We start from the raw sequence: 18,110 nt of genomic DNA, 5'->3' as shown, positions 1-18,110 counted from the left end.
AAGCAAATGCTACTTGATAGGTTAACATGAACTGACATGATAAGACTGTAAATCCACTGCACAGTTGCTCAAACTCTCTGTTTCTCATGATCCACTCATCAACCCAACCGTTTGCAAATAGAAAAGCATCTAAATTACAGGCTACCTTTGGCAGCTCTGTGCACCGCATCCTGTTCCAGCGTTGTACTGAATTGTTCATATCCTGAGCAGGAAGCAAAAGTCGTCAGGTGTGACCTTTTCAAAGAAATACTGATCCTAGAGCTGAAGTAAAGTAGCCTGGGCTCACTAATATCAAAAGTAAAGCTGGTAATATGTCATGTTTTACTGAACGTGCCCCAAGCTCACAGTTCTTGAGCACTGCTGTGTTTCTTGAGACAGATAGCACAGTGGAGCTGGAGGACGATATTGTGTATTAAGCATGTTGAGTAAGAAATATGAATAGCCTGATTTTTGCTTTACAAACATTTATGTTTTTAATAAAAGAGAAATAGCTATAGATTATAGAATATGTATTTCATTTGCAAATCATCTGAGCTTCAGTTTCCTAAAGAACAGTATTAATTATGTTGATCATACTGATTTCCTCTGGCCAATGCCATGGAGAGTGAGTGTGTGTGTTAAAAAGTAAAACACCCCTATAAACATTTCAATTTTTGCACAATTGAAATAATTGGAAATGAATAATTGGAGGTTCAGGGTGGTAGGAGAAACATTGTGGTCATTTCTGAATGCATATTACTACATGATAAGATTGTCCAAAGTGTTTTGAATGTCCATTGTGTGTTTGTAGTTCTATCCAACACCGTAATGGTGTAGAGTTGTCTTGGGAGGGAGTATATGGAATATTATGGGTGGGGTTTGTTTTGTTTTGTTTCTTAAACCTTTCTTATGAAGTGGAACTTGTGTTACATACTTCACAGAAAACAGTGCTTCATGATGTTTGGGGGCTAACCGTTCTTAAGAGATGGCTAATGCCATGTTACTTTGGGTTTCTGCATATATAATTAAAGCTTTCACCTTCAGCTGGTGAGTTTCAGAAACCTATTTTTTAATATGTTCAGATATGAGTTACAGAGAATGAAATTAAGGAGTAGCACAGAAAAGGAGTGAAGGGAACTTGCTGAGTTGGTTTTGGAAAAAATGTTAATAAGCTTTTTGCATGAATAATGTTAAAAACAAATGGGAGATTATTCTTAGATCACTGCCTTTGGATTTCCTCTTATAGAAGAATAATGTATTTGAAAGGATGTAACTTTTTGAAATGTCCATTACTTAATCAGTAGGGAATATTACATGAAATAATACTACCAAGAGAAAACTATTTAAAGAGTTTGGATGAGTAGATTTTTTTTTATGTTGAAGGTAACTTACTTTTCTTAACAACACCTTTCATTCATAATGTAGTTGAACTGGTAGCTATGTACAATTTATGATCTTGTCTTTATTTGTCTGTCAAAGATGAACAATAACAATACGTTATTTTTCAAGGAGATTTTTTTTCCTGGAGAATGTCATAGTCCTTTGTTTGTGAGTTTTGGTTGTGGGTTTTTGTGGTGGTGTGTTTGGGGTTTTTTTGTTGTTTGGTTTTTTTTGTTTTTTATTTTTTTCTTTTTGTTTGTTTTGTACTGTGGTAGGCTCAAAACCAATCTAAGCGTATATTTACATTGTGATTTTCATATAATTGTACAATTAGCAGGAGGACTGTTATAATTATTTATAATGTTACAGACTTATATAATTATTATCTAATGATAAGAGACATTTGTGAGATTTCTACACACTCTAGGTTTTTAAGCATGTTAGTCTGATCAGAGTTGTAAATTGAGTCCAGCCATGAACTTCAGTTGACAGGAAAAAGACTCCATATGTCTTTCAGAAGAAAAGTGATCCTACTTCCATTAGTCTCTTTTAAATAGATTGTTTGTTACCACAATAAGATGTTTCAAAGTCAGCACAGACATTTTGGATTGTTCTGTGTAACTGAGCTGGTGTAAGTGACTTTACCTGTGTGTGACTTTGCAGTGGCACTGCAATTAATAGGTTTGCAGGTTTTGTTTGTAAATATTATTTTAAATAAGCTTTTAAAGAAACACTTTACATTTTTACTCTTACATAAACGTGTTTACAGTGACCTAAGGGAAATGGTTCAAAGTTCCTTTTGGATGATATTCTTTTATTTGCTGCACACAGTGACCATCAAAATTGGTTCAGAAATAATTGTAAAAATAATTTAAAATGCAAAATGATACCTGAAATAAGCTCTGTAGAGAGATTTGAAATGATTTCCTTTTTGTCTCTGACAAAGTTATATATTAATAGCACCTTTTAAATGATTACAAAAATGAAGTTTAGATTCCTATTGGTGGTTATAATTTTCTGGTCTGTGTTGTTCAGAATATGTGTTTAAAAAAAGGCAATCCTAAATTTCATTTTTCTATTCCATTATACTTGGCCATAAAAACTACTCCAACAGATGTTGACATGTGGCTTCAAAAGTGATGTGCTGCAGAACAAAGATTTTCTGAATGTACCTCAAATAACATCGTTGAGGCTTATGTTGGAAGTTTTGCTGTAGTTTGCAAAAACTAATCTTAAAATTTCTTTGAGAAAGGTCATTGTCCATGTGGGAAAAGATGACATGATGATTGTTTGCTTTAGCATAAAAAATATTTATAAAATATATCTAGTGGATTAAAGGGAAATGCTGTAAGAAGCCTGCATGTTGAATACATAAGCCTTTAGGATATTTTTTTTCATTTGAATGTAAAAAAATTACAAAAGAATACAAAAATATGCTTAGCGTGCCTTCTCAATTACTGTGTTCAGCGTATCAAAACAATATTTTTAACATAATTGTCTTTTAAGAGCTGTATAGGATAATCTGTACTGCTGTAATCTGATTCAAAATCAACAGTTCATGGAAATCTTGACAGTAGGCTTGAGTTATGCATTCTTAGGAGGTGACATGGAGAAAGAGGGTAGGAGAAATGTAATGTTTATGTCCTTCTGTTGGTGAACAATTTCAGCAGCGAATGAGGTTTGAATCAGATGCTGGTGTGAAAAACACCCCAACACTTTTCTGCTTTAGTCTAAAATACTTTGCTGCACAGAACAGGTTTTTTTGCTATTCATTCAGTTTCTTATGAAAGCATCTGAACTGGAGCATCATGGCATCGCAGAATAATTATCTTTTCTGTTGATTAAAAATCACATTCTGTAACAAGTAGGTTGTTTTGGTAGCATGGGAATGCTTGAAATCACGTTGGTGGTAAGTCACTGGGGCAAAGTGACTGTTAGAGCTCCACGGTACATCGTTGTTCAGTTCTGCTATACCTGATTAACCTTCATTGTACAGCACAGAATGTGTAGATGTACACAGGTTAATGTTGGCGAGACAGAAGTGTTAACTTCAGGTTTTGGGGTGACTATAAATAAATTTGGACAAAAAGGATCAGTATAATTATTTTTAATTGACTTTACTAGTTTCATCATTGCTATCACACATATTATATAAAATTACTGAACAGCATTTTTTTATTGTTCATTGGTATGCATGCACCAATGTGAAAGGCAATCTACAGGCCCTTTAAAATTTATATATATATCTAATTAAAAAGATTATTAAAAAAGCAAAACAGAATGTTTTTCTGTTACTAAAATTATCGTGTAGTATATTGCTACATGTTGCGACATTGGAAGTTTATTTCAATTAGGATAGATTTATTCTCTTTTTTCCACTTTCTATTCTACTTCTTTTTTTGTTTCTTGATCCACTTGGATAATTATATTACAATTAAGGCACTTGGATATGCCCATAAATTCCCAGTTTTCCAAGGTGCATGGTAATCTCATACTGTAAAGCATTTTGATGAAGAAAGAGAGGAGTGGAATCGAAGAAAAACCTCAAAAATATACAAGCACTGATACTTTTTACTGTATCCCAAAGAATGTCAGAATAGCTGTTAAAAAGGCCTGAATGAAATGTTTATAACTTCATTCTGCTAAGTATTACAGATTTCAGAGAAACAGAGCCTCTTCTTCCATCTTCTGTCATACTGACCAGACATATTTTGGGATAAAAAATAGTTGCTTGTACGCTGAAGTTGCAATTGGTCTTCTGTTGAAATCAGAAAATGAGTTGCAATAGCATGAGCTGTATTATTTGTTCTCATCAATTACTACTACTAGCTGGGAAGGAGGAGTCTGCAAATAGAAACAGTTCTAAGATTAGTAAATTTAACTTGTTTCATTAAACACTATTTCTTTTCAAATGGTAGTTCTTCCTGCTATTAGAAACATGCATGTGTATGTGTATTTATGCGTGTACTAGCTGTGTTTTATTGGTAGTCTGGGGGGGTCAGAACTGATACATTGCGCCCATTCCTTCTCTATGCACACTAATCATAATATTTTTTAAAATTCTGTGTGGAGGATGGATGTGGAGCGAGCTGTGGTTTTGGGAAGGTTGCCTTTTTAAAGTGGTGTTTGCCACTCTCTCCTAACAGAAGCTTGTTCAGCGTCTTGGGCATTCTCAGTCCAGCCTGATGGCTGGAATAGGTGTTGAAGTCTCTTTGGTGGATCACCATCCTCTTCTGTAGTGACAGTCAGTTCTGTTTCCTGTTGTGGTTTAACACAATATGCCTATTTGAAGAAGCTTGGAAAGAAATATGTTGAAGTTTGGATATAGTTTTCCTTCTGAGCATCACTATTTAGACTTCTGATTAACTTTCTGTATCTTTGTTCATTGAAAAACTATAGGTTCAGTGAGGTTGGTATGAACAAAGGCCAGTACTGAGAATTAATTTTCAATTTAGTGCTGGTGGATTTTGAGCTTTTCAGAAGGGAAGGAAAACATTAAGTAACTGAGAAGACTGCCTTTTCTCACTGTGGACCTTAACATATATGCCCAAACAATAGTCTATGTGCTTTATTCAAGAAACATTTACTCCAGTAATTATTTTTAAGATGTCTATATTAATTCACACCTTTGCAGTTATTAGTTGTGGAAAGTGTAATAAAAACATACAGCAGATCAACTATTTATTGAAAAAAAAATCACTGCTAGAAAAAGATTCCTATAGAATTCCTTGTCTCTGCTCCCCACTTCAGCTCAATTTGTTCTCCTCGTGTATATGAAATAGTTCAGTGTATTAAAGGGGTAAGTTGTGCCAAATTCAAGATGTTTGAACAAGAGGTCAGATATATTTATGCTTTAATGCACTTAGAGTTGATATTTGAAAAATAAAGCAGAGTGGAAAACAAGTTGTGTTGTGACAATGAACAATTTCTGTTATGAATAACAAGGAAATTCAGACAACAAGTGTAAAGAACATGACTCATCGTAGAAACACCAGGAGAATGAAGAAGCAAAAACCATCTTGCAATGTGTTGATTATTTTGTTTATGATCTTACTCTTCTATTCCTGGGATTATTTTTTTTTTCCTCACAAACCGATGGAATAGATACAAATAAAATAAGGCTAAGTACTTACATACCTACCAATAGTGCCTGGCAATGCAGTAATACATTAAATATTTATCGTTAGTCTTAACAAACATGTCTCTTCAAAATACAAGCTACTGGTAGTTGGACCTTCTTTGCATTTACAGGAAAACACTAGCACTCATTTCCAGTATGGAAAGTTTATTATTGTGACAAATGTTGGCTTGTTGTCCCACTAAGAATAATCAGTGAAAGCAAAGAGAAGTGCTGTGACCTGGTCATGACTGGCTTGGAATACACTAGTGGAGGGTGGCTTCAGTATCAAAGAAATAAGTAATTTGTTTTTGTGAACTTACTTTTGTTAGAATATCCAGTATAACAGCATGTCAACAAAAATTACTATTTATATATTTGATGTCTCAATTGCATGAGTCTTTCTCCATTTGATTATTTTTCTTTCTTCAAGCAGTAGATACCAGGTATTTTCTTTTCTTCTAATGAGCTGAAAAGTTAGGCAGCATAGATGCAGGACAGTTGTTTTTCCCTTTTTCTTTGCAAAGTTTGGTTCAAATAAATCGGTATCATGGTATTTGTTTCAAGCCTGTAAAAAGTGCCATTTTCTTTCAAAAAAATATGCAAGTACTGAAAAGATACTAATTTTGTTATTGTTATTCTTACTAACTCCTGATTTTTATTCTGGAGGACAGAACATGGGAGTGTGAGGGTATGTTGGGGCTGGGGCTGTGTTCTCTGCTGTGGCAGCAGGGTTTGTGGGTATATTTCCTGTCTCTACCTCCCACGGGAAAGTTCTGTGATTTTTTAGTTACCATTTGTGAAGCCTACTTTTGAGTGGAAAGTCCTCCATCTGGCATGTATCACTGTTAAAATATGATGTTCATATATAATATTGGTACAGTATAGGTGATGTGTATAGTTTTTCAAAGTTATTTTTTCTCATATTTTAATCTCTGCATTCGTATTGTTTTCTATGCTGGAAAGAGCACTACTCTTGGCTTGGTTTTGCACACAAGAAAGTACATCCTTCCTATTAGATGAAAGAGGTGACTAATTAAGTAGGCTTCTTTTCCCTTCTTTTGGTCTACTAGTAACATTTCCCTCTTAAAACTACACCTGATCTATTTTTTGATGCATACATTGTAAATAGCAAAATTGAGTTACGTCTACGTTGTACAGAGGTTGTGTGTTGTAATAGATGTAGTATTAGTTTGTCTTTCCATGACTGGCCTAACATTCTGTTTGACTGACGAGATAGCTGTCTTCATTACCTTCTAAGTGATTTGCTCATGCTGTGCTTGGTTCTTATGAGCATTTAATTTGTGAGGAGGATACTCCAACAAATGTACTTTGAAGGATACTGCAAAATGTTCTGCTCAATACATTATCCTGCTATACTTGAACGACTGCCACTTAAAGAAAAATTTCTTTAGACAAGAAGGGGAAAATGCCAACAATATGATACAGGAGTATCAGAGGGGAATTATTATGTGGTTGTCCCTTCTGTGAGTGCGTGTTAAGTCTTTGGAGGAAGTGTGAAACAGCTGGAGGAAAGAACTGCATTTTTCCAGGAAGGTTGACTTGAGATTGAATTTTTTTTTTTTTTTTTTTTTTTTTATGAATTTGGGGTTAAGATGGTTCAGGTGATAACACTTGCTGAAGGCAGAGAGGATGGTTATTATCAATATAGGTTTTGGTTTGTTTTTTTCTTTTTTTAGTAGAAAAAAGTAGATAAACAGGGTTTGAAGAAAAATTATTTGGTGCAAGGTCATTTTGGGGGGAATAACAGGCTCTCTGTTTTTAGAAGAAATTCATGTTATCTGTTGGAAAGAGCCATGGAGAATGCCCTATGTGTACTAGTTAATTATAGCATAGTAATGATCTCTTTGTATAACTGAATAATGTGAGACCCAGTTTGTCTAGACCTAAAGTTAAACAGCAGAAATACAGTCGATGGAGAGACTGCTCATGATGTACTGATACCTGGGATAGAAGACTGTAAGGCATAGTACTTCATGTACTATATTTCGACTCAGTATGTCTTGAATATTTTGTACAATTTGCCAAAGTCTCTTTGAGATTTTGTACAATTTGTCAAAGTCTTTGAGACTACGTCAGGGTTGCAAGAGAAAGAAAAAATGTTTTGTGAACAATCAGCTGATTGCCATGAAGTGCTTGAAGGAGTTAAGGTTAGTAATGGAAAATAAAGGTGTACATGTAAAGGAGCAAATTACTTTAAGAACACGATGAAGTTCTTGTCTTTAAAAAGGAAAGAAAACAGAGAGTAGAACTCACTGGAACTAGCGAGAAAACTTGTTTTTAAAAATATGTAAAATGCAAGTCTCATAGTTTCAGTTTATGTATGTCATGTTTGAGTTTCAATTTTGTCTAACCTGCAGTCTCATTTTGTTAGTAAAGGAAAAATAATTGCAAAGGCTATCAGGTATTGTGCAGTATGCTTTATTAGATATAGAACATAATCATAAGCAGAATTACAGATGGCTTCAGTCATCATAGTAAAATGAAGTTCTTAAAAGGTATTTATCAGAAGATAGTTTGTCAATGTAAAGTCTTGTATAGAGAAATGGGGAAGATGAACTCCTTGTATCTCTATCTCAGAGCTAGTTGTAAAATGAAGGCTATAAAGTTTTTGTTTGTTGCTATCTGAGTGTCATGGAAGAGCCAAATGGTTTCTAAAACATACAGTCACAAACTGATTATAAAAATCCCGAGGGGAACTCTGATGGGGCTATCATAACTTAACAATGGAATGGTGAGTCACTGCAGGAGGAATTCATGTAATAATCTTTTCTGGTATTTATAGGACCAGGAGGATAAAATGTCATTTAATTTTATTTGATTAAAACCTAATAGGGAAGAGAGAAAGAGGAAGAAAAAAAAAAGAAGTATATTTCTTTTATTTCAGGAATGAATGAAGAATGGAATATAGTAAAAGCATTTTATGAAGCACTATAGTATAGTAATTAATGTTAAGTCTGATCAGTGCTCCAAAATGGTTGTGTTAACAAATGAAATTATTATTATTATTATTAACTTAAGGTGATATTTACTTTTTTTTGGTTCTAGGTGCGAAGTGTTGCTTTTGAGTGGAACAGTTAGGTCTGTATGAGTTCTTGCTTGCTGGTTTAGGCATATGTATCCGTGCAGTTCAAAGATTATTCATGGAAGGTCTTGTCTTTAAAAAGTTATGCTAAAATGTACTTAATGTAGCCTTAATTAGGTTTGCTAGGATGCCAGAAATACTTTAGCCTATTCTGTTAACACTGGTGATGCAGTATTTTGTCCAGCACTGTGTGTTCAGTCGTGCAGTCACTTCTGGTTGAATCAGAGCTGTATCTTCTTTTGTGTAGTGCTCCCAATTTAAAGATCATGTTACAGTTGTCTGCTGTTGCTTAAAGGTTTGGTTGGTTTGTGTTGGTTCTTTCAGAAAGGGCAATACAATTTGGTGAGCTTGTGTTTATTCACAGTGAATGCTTGCATGAATTCTTAACTAAAGCTTTTAGATGCTCTCACTGTGTCATGGTACAGTGATCCTTATCCGTTCTCGTCTTTTTTCCTTTGCTGGTATTAATTTTTGGTTTATTTATAAGATCATCTGTATTATTCGTTAATGTTCCACATGTATAAGAGGTTTATCGAGCTTAATCAAATTTAAAATTACTGTAAACAGAGGCAGATGTGTGTGAGGAAAGGTGAGGCTGCTAAGCAAAATAACAAATACTAAGTATCCTTGAATGAGTGACAAGATCCTCGAAAAATTGTTCGGGGGGAAAAAAAAAAGGGCAGTACTAAGTATTACTTAACTAGGAAAATTGTCTGGATGTATGCTTGGCTGAAAAGGTCCCTAACTCATCTTTTCATTTTCTGCTGTTCAAGCTTGATGAAAGATCTTCTCTGTAGAACAGAAGCATTGGTGAGAGAAAGGCACAAAGGATCAAATCTGTGTAATACTTCCTAGAGATCACCAAAGAATTAGTTGTTTAGAAAATTAACATGTGCAATAAATAAGTGAATTGCTAAATGTATTGGTGAAGAAAGACTGTTTTCTGGAATTTTAACATTACTAATGAGTTTAAGTGGAATAAACTTCCTGATTCCAAACTGCTGATACCTTCCAAAAAGAAGATACCTTCTTTTTGGAAGATATCAGGAGCTGATTCTAGTACGTTCTATACCTTCCTTGACTTTTCTTGCCAATGCTGTAAGTCTGTTTCAGGACAGGCAATGTTGAGATTTTCAAAAATTTTAGTGGTAGTTTTCTAGCTATGATGTCAAATAAGAGCATTTCTTTGTTTGTTTTGTTTTGTTTTTTTTTTTTAACAAAACAACCAAACCCAGCCCAGAAGATATTACTCATGTTGATTAAATCTATTTTTTCTGTGAGGAATTATGCTGTAATTTAGATTGGCTTTCATTTGTGTTGCTACAAAATAACTTCAATCCTAAATAGCACTTGATACTGTTGTGACCAAGTTTTTTGAGTGGGTCAATCCTATGCAAGAAATAAAAAGGTGCTTTTAATTTTCTATTGATCCTTCACATTTTTCTAAAGGGATTTTTCTACAGAGATGGAAGATAAAAGCGAGAGGTCTGCTTATTGCTTATGTATATTATTTCTAGTAAGGATTACATGGAAATAACTGGAGTGGAAATCAATATCAAATATTACTTGGAATTTTTAAGAGTATTTTAAGAGGATTTGTGTATTTTCTGGAGTTCATGTTAATTTTTGCAATTTTGTAAGTTAAATGCCATTTATGCTTTTATATTACTATAATACAGATTTTGCTCATTAGTTTAATACCCCACTCAATAGCCCATACCAGATTTTTACAAGGATTATATTAAGTAAATAGAGAGTGCAAAAAAGCCCCCATACCCCATATCATAAGAGAGGTTCTCTGAATGGATGGTGCAATGTAATACTGGATGATGAGCCAACCAGAATTTTTCCTTCATAAACTTTGTAAAATATTATGGGAAAGTTCTGCTTCTAGAGCATAGGCTTAGGAAGCATGATGGTATAACACAAAGAAATTCAATCATGACTACTTAAAGATCTTGAAAGATCATAATTTTCACTTCTAGCTACAATATTGTTGTATTATTAGTCTCATGAATATTCAGTTTGATTATTATGGATTTCCATTAAAAAGCATTTATTTATATTTTCTAAAAACTTTTTTCTGGGAAAATGTTTGATAATTCCTTCGTTGTCTTTGAATTTCTGTTTTTATCCAAAGGGATTTTGTTGTTGAATCTTTCAAGAGATAAGTAAAAAAAATTCTCGTAGTTAAGTAAAAGGTACTTAACTTTGGAGTATATAATTTTTGTCAATAAGTTTAGTTAACATTAATTTCTAATTAATATAATCGAACTTGATAAGTAGTCTTCAGAAACTGTTTCACATAAAAAATAATTTGGGAAGTGTAAAAAACCCAGGCAGTTACAGAGAATTTGTTCTTCTACTTTAGCTTGCATGAAGTCTGTTTTTTCCCCTCAAGTCAACAGAGGTCAGTTAAATCAAGTGAGAGGAAAGAGTTATGGGAATTCAGAGATGCAGAAACTAGAGAAGATGCTGTTCAGTTGCATTTCTGCTTTGGTTTAAATAAACCATCAGAAAACACTAAAAATCTGTCTCTTTCTAAGCTCCAGTATATTTTCTGTACGGTGTAGAATTGATACTTTCTTAGTAATTTGAAAAGGAACTATTTCCTAAGTTTGGTTGCAGTCATACAACCTCTGCTTTGCTAAGTGAAGAGCTAGTTATTTCTGTCAACAAAATAGTTCTTGACTTCTAAGCAGTTAAGTACCAGTGTTGTCAGGCCAAAGGAGGAATGCAGATGGTGTAGCTTCTAGAAACAGTACTGCTGTTTTACAGATAAATGAAGACTTAAACCAACATTAATTTCTACCTAATTTTCTTGTGTTTCTCCCATTAGTGGAATCATGCAGCCCAACCTGCCTTGGTTCAAGGTGACTGACTGTGTCCCAAGTCACTGTTTCTTGGGAAAGTCTCAGGAGCAAAGCCTCCTAGACAGCCTGTTGATCAAATGGAGCCTGACTACAGAAACCTCTCTAGAATGAGACTGCAGTTTCATCAGGAGAGCAGTGTTCATGTTTCCAGAGCCTTATCTCAGCTGCCCTTCTGCTGCTTCCTTGCTTTCTCTTGTCAGGACCTGCTGCACACCAGATGCTCAGTCTCCCATATTTGCAGGCAAACCATTTGCTCCAGATGTTCTTGTCTGTGGTGTGGCTGGGAGTTAATCAGTCTTTTGAAGTAGTCATCTTATCTCTGTGCAAAATTTGATGACCCTATCACCCTCCTCAAGTATGACATAGAAAACCTTTTTTGGGTTTGTTGGTTTTTTTTTTTGTGAAGTTTTTGATGGTGAGCATGTGAAAATTCTATTTATTTTCAAGAACTTTAGGTTTCAAGAGAGTTGCTATAGGAATTTCCATGCCCAGTTTTACCCAACTTGTGTTGAATTTGTACCTGTGTATGTTTTAGAGTGCTTTCAAAGCTACTTGAATGTGTCATGAGTTTTAGTCCAAAGTCTGGAGAGTATGACTCTATCTACCTGGTATTACTAAAAACTTCTAGTCTTACCCAAAAAAACAGACATGGTGTGTATTCATGGGCAATAAGTATTCCTTGGGAGCAAGGTAATAGATATTATCAAAAGGTGTAACTCAAGCCCATAGAGCACCAGTGATTGAAATGGGATTGCTGTTAAGGTGGGTGATCCTGTGCTATCCTACATCTAATTAGCACATTTAATGACGATAGAGAAGATAGACTGAAGCCCAATCCTGTTGTATCTTGATAACCTAAATACAGAGCTTTGTCGTTGCACAGTGAACCAAAATCAGTGGTACTGTGTCTTGAAAACTTCTATTTTCTGTGCTAGTTAGGTTAGTTCCAGTCAGGATGGAGGTATGTGTGTGTATAGATATAGATATAGATATAGATATAGATATAGATATAGATATAGATATAGATATAGATATAGATATAGATATAGATATAGATATAGATATGTGCCTCTGCTGCCATCACACTTTGATCTGTGGTATGAAACTATGATAGTGTCATTTTTTAAATTGATACACAATATGTCAGCCTTCCTTGAAGCCATGTTCTTACAAAGCAGCTGGTGCTGAGTACTTCTCATAGTCCCATGTCCTTTTGTATCCATTGAATGAGCAAGTCCAAACAAAGCAATCAAGCAAGTGGCATTCCTCTGAACTCAGAATGTAAGGAAATGGGAAGAGTATGAATCTGCAGTTGGCTGTACCAAATGATTGCCCTTTTGTTCTGAAAGGATTGCTGGGAGTGGTGGTGGTGGTGGGTTGCAGCCCTTAAAAAGATTACTCTGACATGACTGTAATTCTGCTTAAAATAGGCAGAATAAATAAATATTCTATTTAAATATTCAATTAATTAAAAAAAGGCATTATGACTATGTTGAACGGTATGTTTTCCTCCAGCATATGAGATCAACAAAAGAAGTTTTTAAATTAACAGTTGGTTTGTTACTGTTCTAAGGTAAAGGTGTTGTCTTTTTTACTCAACAGCGTTTCCTTGATCTGACGTTTGGAGCCGGAGGTCATACTACAGCTCTTCTAGAGAAAGCCAGCGACATTACGATATATGCACTAGACAGGGACCCCACAGCTTATAAAATAGCTCAGCAGCTTTCCGAATCGTACCCGTAAGTTGTCTTCTCCTGTCTTAAATATGGTCAAGCTAAGGTTGTTACTGTTGTATTACATAGACAATTTTATATACTTTTATAGTTTTTATATAAACTTTTAAAAGGCTTATTGTAGAGTAGTATTATATGCTTTATGTACCCCATTAAATGAGAGATCCAATTCAATTTATTTATGAGTATTTGCATGTAAGTTCTTCTGAGGTTTTTTTGGAGGTAAACGCATCTTCTGTACTCTGTTAATTTTAACTGTGCATCAAGTAGCCGATTTTATATTTAAAAATTTATTTGAAGAAGATTCATGAGCTCTAATGGCCGAGTTTTATAAAAACATAGAGTTTGTGGTAAATATTTCACAAAAAAGAATGAAATTAATACACATAATGAATTAATTTATGGCTTATGTATACTGTCATTTTTAAAAAACAAAAAATAATTGTAATTCAGTATTACTTTTGATAAATATTTTGCCACTGACTTCAGAAACTACTAAACAATTTAATAAGCTGTTCTATCTATGTAAAGCTCATACTTCAATTTTCTTTTTAAATAGTGTTGAATTTGCTAAACAGAAAAAATGGTAAATGAAAATGCTAAGGTTTCTTGTTATACAAAGTTCTTGTTCCTTTACTCAAGAAACAGCCCAGTCAGAGCATTAGTACATTCATACAGGAGTGTGCAATAAATGGAGTTGAATGAGAGCTTTTCAGAAAGTGCTATTGTTTAAATTTGACCAAGAAGTAAAAATATGTAGATAAAAAATTAAATAATGCTAAATAATTAATACTTTGGAAATTTAGGGAAAATAGGAAGCAGAGGACACCTACTGTAGGTTGAAAACATTATTTATTTCAAAAGACTTTTACATGGGAAAAGCAATCCTTTCCAATAAAACAACTGGAAGAGGTAGATAAAGAAACAGTTGGCTGTTCAATCATGTTTCCCCACATAAAAAGGAGTTCTAAGGCAGCAGCACTGTTCAAGCAATGCGGAAGGTATTCCTCACCTTTTCTAAAAGAAAAGGCTAAACTGTGCATTCCTTTCTTCAAGTGCCATTGTCAGAGACCCAGTGGGAAGAATGCAAGCGTGTGACAAGACAGCATAGCTTAGTTCCAGTCATCCTACTCTGTAAGACCACTTAAATGTATCTCTCTAAATTTTCCCTTCTTTGTGGGCTGAAGCAACATGCAGCGTATACTTAAATATTTGTGGAATTCCTCTCTCAACTGTTATTTCTCCAGAGAATGCTTTTTTTGACAGAATAATGTGGAGAATATTGTCAAGGGCAGTCCATTTCTTTTTAAACTGAGCCTGCAAACACTTTCCACCAGATGTCATGGGAGCGGTAATGTCTTCTGTTCTTCATGTCATTGGACAAAAAAAAAAAAAAGTCCAAATTAAAGCTAATATTATCTAATAAAAATGTTCAGAAACATTCATGCAACATGATACAATGATGAACAGTCCTCTGACTCAATCTTTGTTCATCTGTAAAGTATCCTAGCAAACCTGGGTGTGAAGGACGTTTTATTTTCCACATGGGTGAGGAGATCTTACAAGTGTTAGATGTTGTTCTGCCAATGATTGACATTGTTAATTCTCTACTTGCTTATGTCTATGAAAAGATGAACTTTAATCAATATAGTATTGCAGTTGATGTAACTTCCTATGGCTTTATAAACAAAGAAGGTCTCCTGGTTCCTATTTTTGTTTGTAAAATCATACAAACTTGGTTACATGGACTCCAGACGTGGCATTGTCCACCTTTACAGATGCAAGTTATCATTAGAATGAAGTGGATTCTGAAATAACTTAGTGTTAATGAAGAGTCTTAATCACCAAAAGATGACTGAGTGCCACTTGAACGTATATTTTAAGATACAGAGCAGTAGTCTTACTTGTTTTGCTCTCTTCCCTTATCTCCCAACTTTCCTATTAGAAAGAACAGGTGGGTTCTTTTTCAGAAGGTAAATATATCTTTTTTCATAATAGTTTATGTTGAAAATCAAGGTTAAGAAAATGTTCATATATAGTGTACGTGCTCATTGTTAATCTGCTTTCCCTGGGAACAGTTGCATAAGCATTGTTAAATTAAAAGGACAAAGGAAGAGCTACATAATTATATATAATTATAGATATTTACCTGTTATAGATAAGAGGTAAAGCTAAGGTTTGTTTACAGATCAATTGCAAGTATAAATTATTTACTTGTGAGATATGGGGCCTTTTGTAAATGGATTTTTTTCTTTCAGAATTCGCTAAAAGATAGTTGATCTAATATTATGAGGTTTTATTGTCTATTTTCTGCACTGCATTAGAAATAAACCTTTTGCCATAATTTTACCGGCCTAATTCAAATCTGTGTTGGCATCAAAAGCTCAGGGAACTCCAGTTGACATCTTTATTGGGTCAGGTCTACTCTCAGGTAAACCAGTTCCCTGGTTCACCAGGGAGCCACAGAAATAGTTGTGTTATCTTAAAAATGGCATTGGCAGCATGTAGTTGGAAGCTGAGAGAGATGTCCCTTTTGGAAGAAGCAAAGCCATAGGGGTAACTGACTGAAGACCTGCAGCACAAACGTATAAAACTTCACCACTGTTTTTCTGTTCTAGGTTTTTTTCCCCTCTTTTGTTTAACATTGCTGTTTTGGGAACAGGTTATTTGCCTTGCTGAAGAACTTCATTTCCTTTAGAGGTGACAGCACAAGGGTGGGAAAAGGCTGTTACGCAACCATGACCAATAGAATCTAATTCCCACTATGGCTGAAATGGTGAATGCAAATTTGGGCAAATTCAGTCATACATCAACTGAAATGTCTTTTGCTGGTTTATTTCTACTTAAAACAGAATACTGTACCTGTTTAACTGAGCATGTTAATAACTTAGAGCGTATCAACTACATAACAGATCTTGAGTCCTGCAGTAGTATTTGCAGTCCTACCATAAAAAACTTCAATTCTAAATACTCAGGGTTAATTGCTATTGCTTATTCTGGTTAGGTAACATAAATAATTCCAGTAAAATCACGTAGTACTGTTACTCGCTATGAGGCTTCATTTCTTAAGCATCCTGTATCTTAAGTCTTAAATCTTTAAGATTACTAAAACTTAAGTTGCAGAAATATGTCGAAAGATATGGTTGGGAGAGGAGATAGGTATGGCTCCACTAGGGTGTTTTTCTATATTCAGAACTAATAAGTGAAGTACTACTTGCACTTAGCCAAAAGACATCTGGGGTAAAAAGTCACTGACTGAGAACACTGAGGGAAAATACATTTGATGTTTGTATTTTAACTATATCTCTTTGCTTCTTGGTAGTGATTTTGTCAGATCTAAAATCTGAAGAGGGTGAAGTTCCAACTGCAATTCTTGCATTCATTTAGCTTCTCTGTTTATTATTTTTATTTTTTATAACATGTAGTGCTGCTTTAATAAGGAGAAAATGGGTCAGGGCTTGTTAGATATTCAGTGTGTGGGTGGGAATCCTTTGACGTGCGTTCTGGGGAAGCCTCTAACTTGGGAATTGCTGCTGAGAATCCAGGAGAACAAGAAAAAATTCAGTCAGTAGCAATATATATTACAAGTAAACCCTTTCACACCCACTGAAAGGGAGAGGTTAGAGAGGTGGCTGAAATCTGGCAATTAATCGGTATCATTGCAAGCATTTAAGTATGAGAAGCCTATGCAAAGCCTACGCAGAGGAGACAATATGTTCTTTGTAATTCTGTGAGCAGAATAAGAAATGGTGCCACAAAAGTAAGAATAAATAGGAGAAAATTCCTCATACAATTTAACTACCACTTTATTGTAGTTCTGAAGTAATTTTGAGGTGTGAGGGTGCTTGTGGGTTTTGCTTTCAGGGTTACACTAAATTTACAGAAAAAGTGATATAGAACCATCAGCTGTGCATTGTTTGTTCTGGGGAAAATGCAAATTTTTTTTACTCAGTTCTAGGGAACACAGAACTTTTTTCAGCTGCAATAAGCTTATTTTAAGTGCTTGTGAATTGTAGCTGAATTTGATGCTTTTGCTGCTACGTGGTATTTATGTAGGCTGCTATTTAACTTTTGACTGTAGTGCATAAGGGGTACAATTAATAGTGTTCAATCAAGGCATAATCTTTATAATGGTGCCTTGACTATTTATAAGTAAGTTAATTAGTTACCTATAGCATTTTTGCTTTCTAAAGAATTCTCCATCTATGTCAACATCTGGCTGCTTCTCAGATGAAGGCAACATAGATAAATGAGTTACCTTAAATATGAGATAGAAAAATGCAATTGAGAGCACTAAAAAGACCTTTAAATGCCATTACATTAAAATGATGCTTTTCTGTAATTTATTTTGTTCCCCAAAAGGTTTATTTGGGTAACAAACCCAGATATGCTTCCTTATAAAAACATAAGAAATAAAAATTCTTTCTCTTGTTGCTGAAGTTCCAGCTGTGCAGGTTTCAGAATGACTTAGAGACTTTTGCTTGCTTTCATACGTACAGTCTGATCCTTCAATACATCAGGTTCCTTGTTCAAATTTGGGCCCAATTCCAAGTTACCCTGACATGCAAAACACTTGCAAGAATCTACTTTTAACAATTATTTTTTTTTTCCCCCCTCTACTTTTGACATTCTTTTATAACTTGGCCTTTTAGTGCTTTCTTAAAACCTTGTGAACTTCAGAGGGAAAGGTTGTGAATGTTGTTTACATGGACTTCAGTAAAGCCTTTGACACCATTTCCCACAGCATTCTCCTGGAGAAACTGACTGCTCGTGGCCTTGACGGGTGTACTCTCTGCCGTGTTAAAAACTGACTGGATGGCCAGGCCCAAAGCGTTGTTACAGAGTTAAATCCAGTTGGCAGCCGGTCACAAGTGGTGTTCCCCAGGGCTCAGTATTGGGGACAGTTCTGTTTAATATCTTTA

At 34.6% G+C, this 18,110-nt stretch overlaps 1 protein-coding gene across 1 annotated transcript in view; it reads left to right on the top strand.

The window, feature by feature from the left end:
• The window catches only part of METTL15 (methyltransferase like 15), a 91,148-nt gene that overhangs the window by 26,787 nt on the left and 46,251 nt on the right, over positions 1 to 18,110 (top strand). Inside the window, exon 3 of the mRNA XM_026850926.1 lies at positions 13,058 to 13,194. Coding sequence (XP_026706727.1) covers positions 13,058 to 13,194 — 137 coding nt within the window. The remainder of the gene's footprint in view (positions 1 to 13,057; positions 13,195 to 18,110) is intronic.

This window comes from Athene cunicularia (assembly GCF_003259725.1).
Source record: "Athene cunicularia isolate RWA chromosome 5 unlocalized genomic scaffold, athCun1 chr5_part3, whole genome shotgun sequence".
NCBI classification, from domain to species: domain Eukaryota; kingdom Metazoa; phylum Chordata; class Aves; order Strigiformes; family Strigidae; genus Athene; species Athene cunicularia.
Note: the sequence above shows the minus strand (reverse complement) of the source record. Positions and strands in the feature narration are given on the sequence as shown.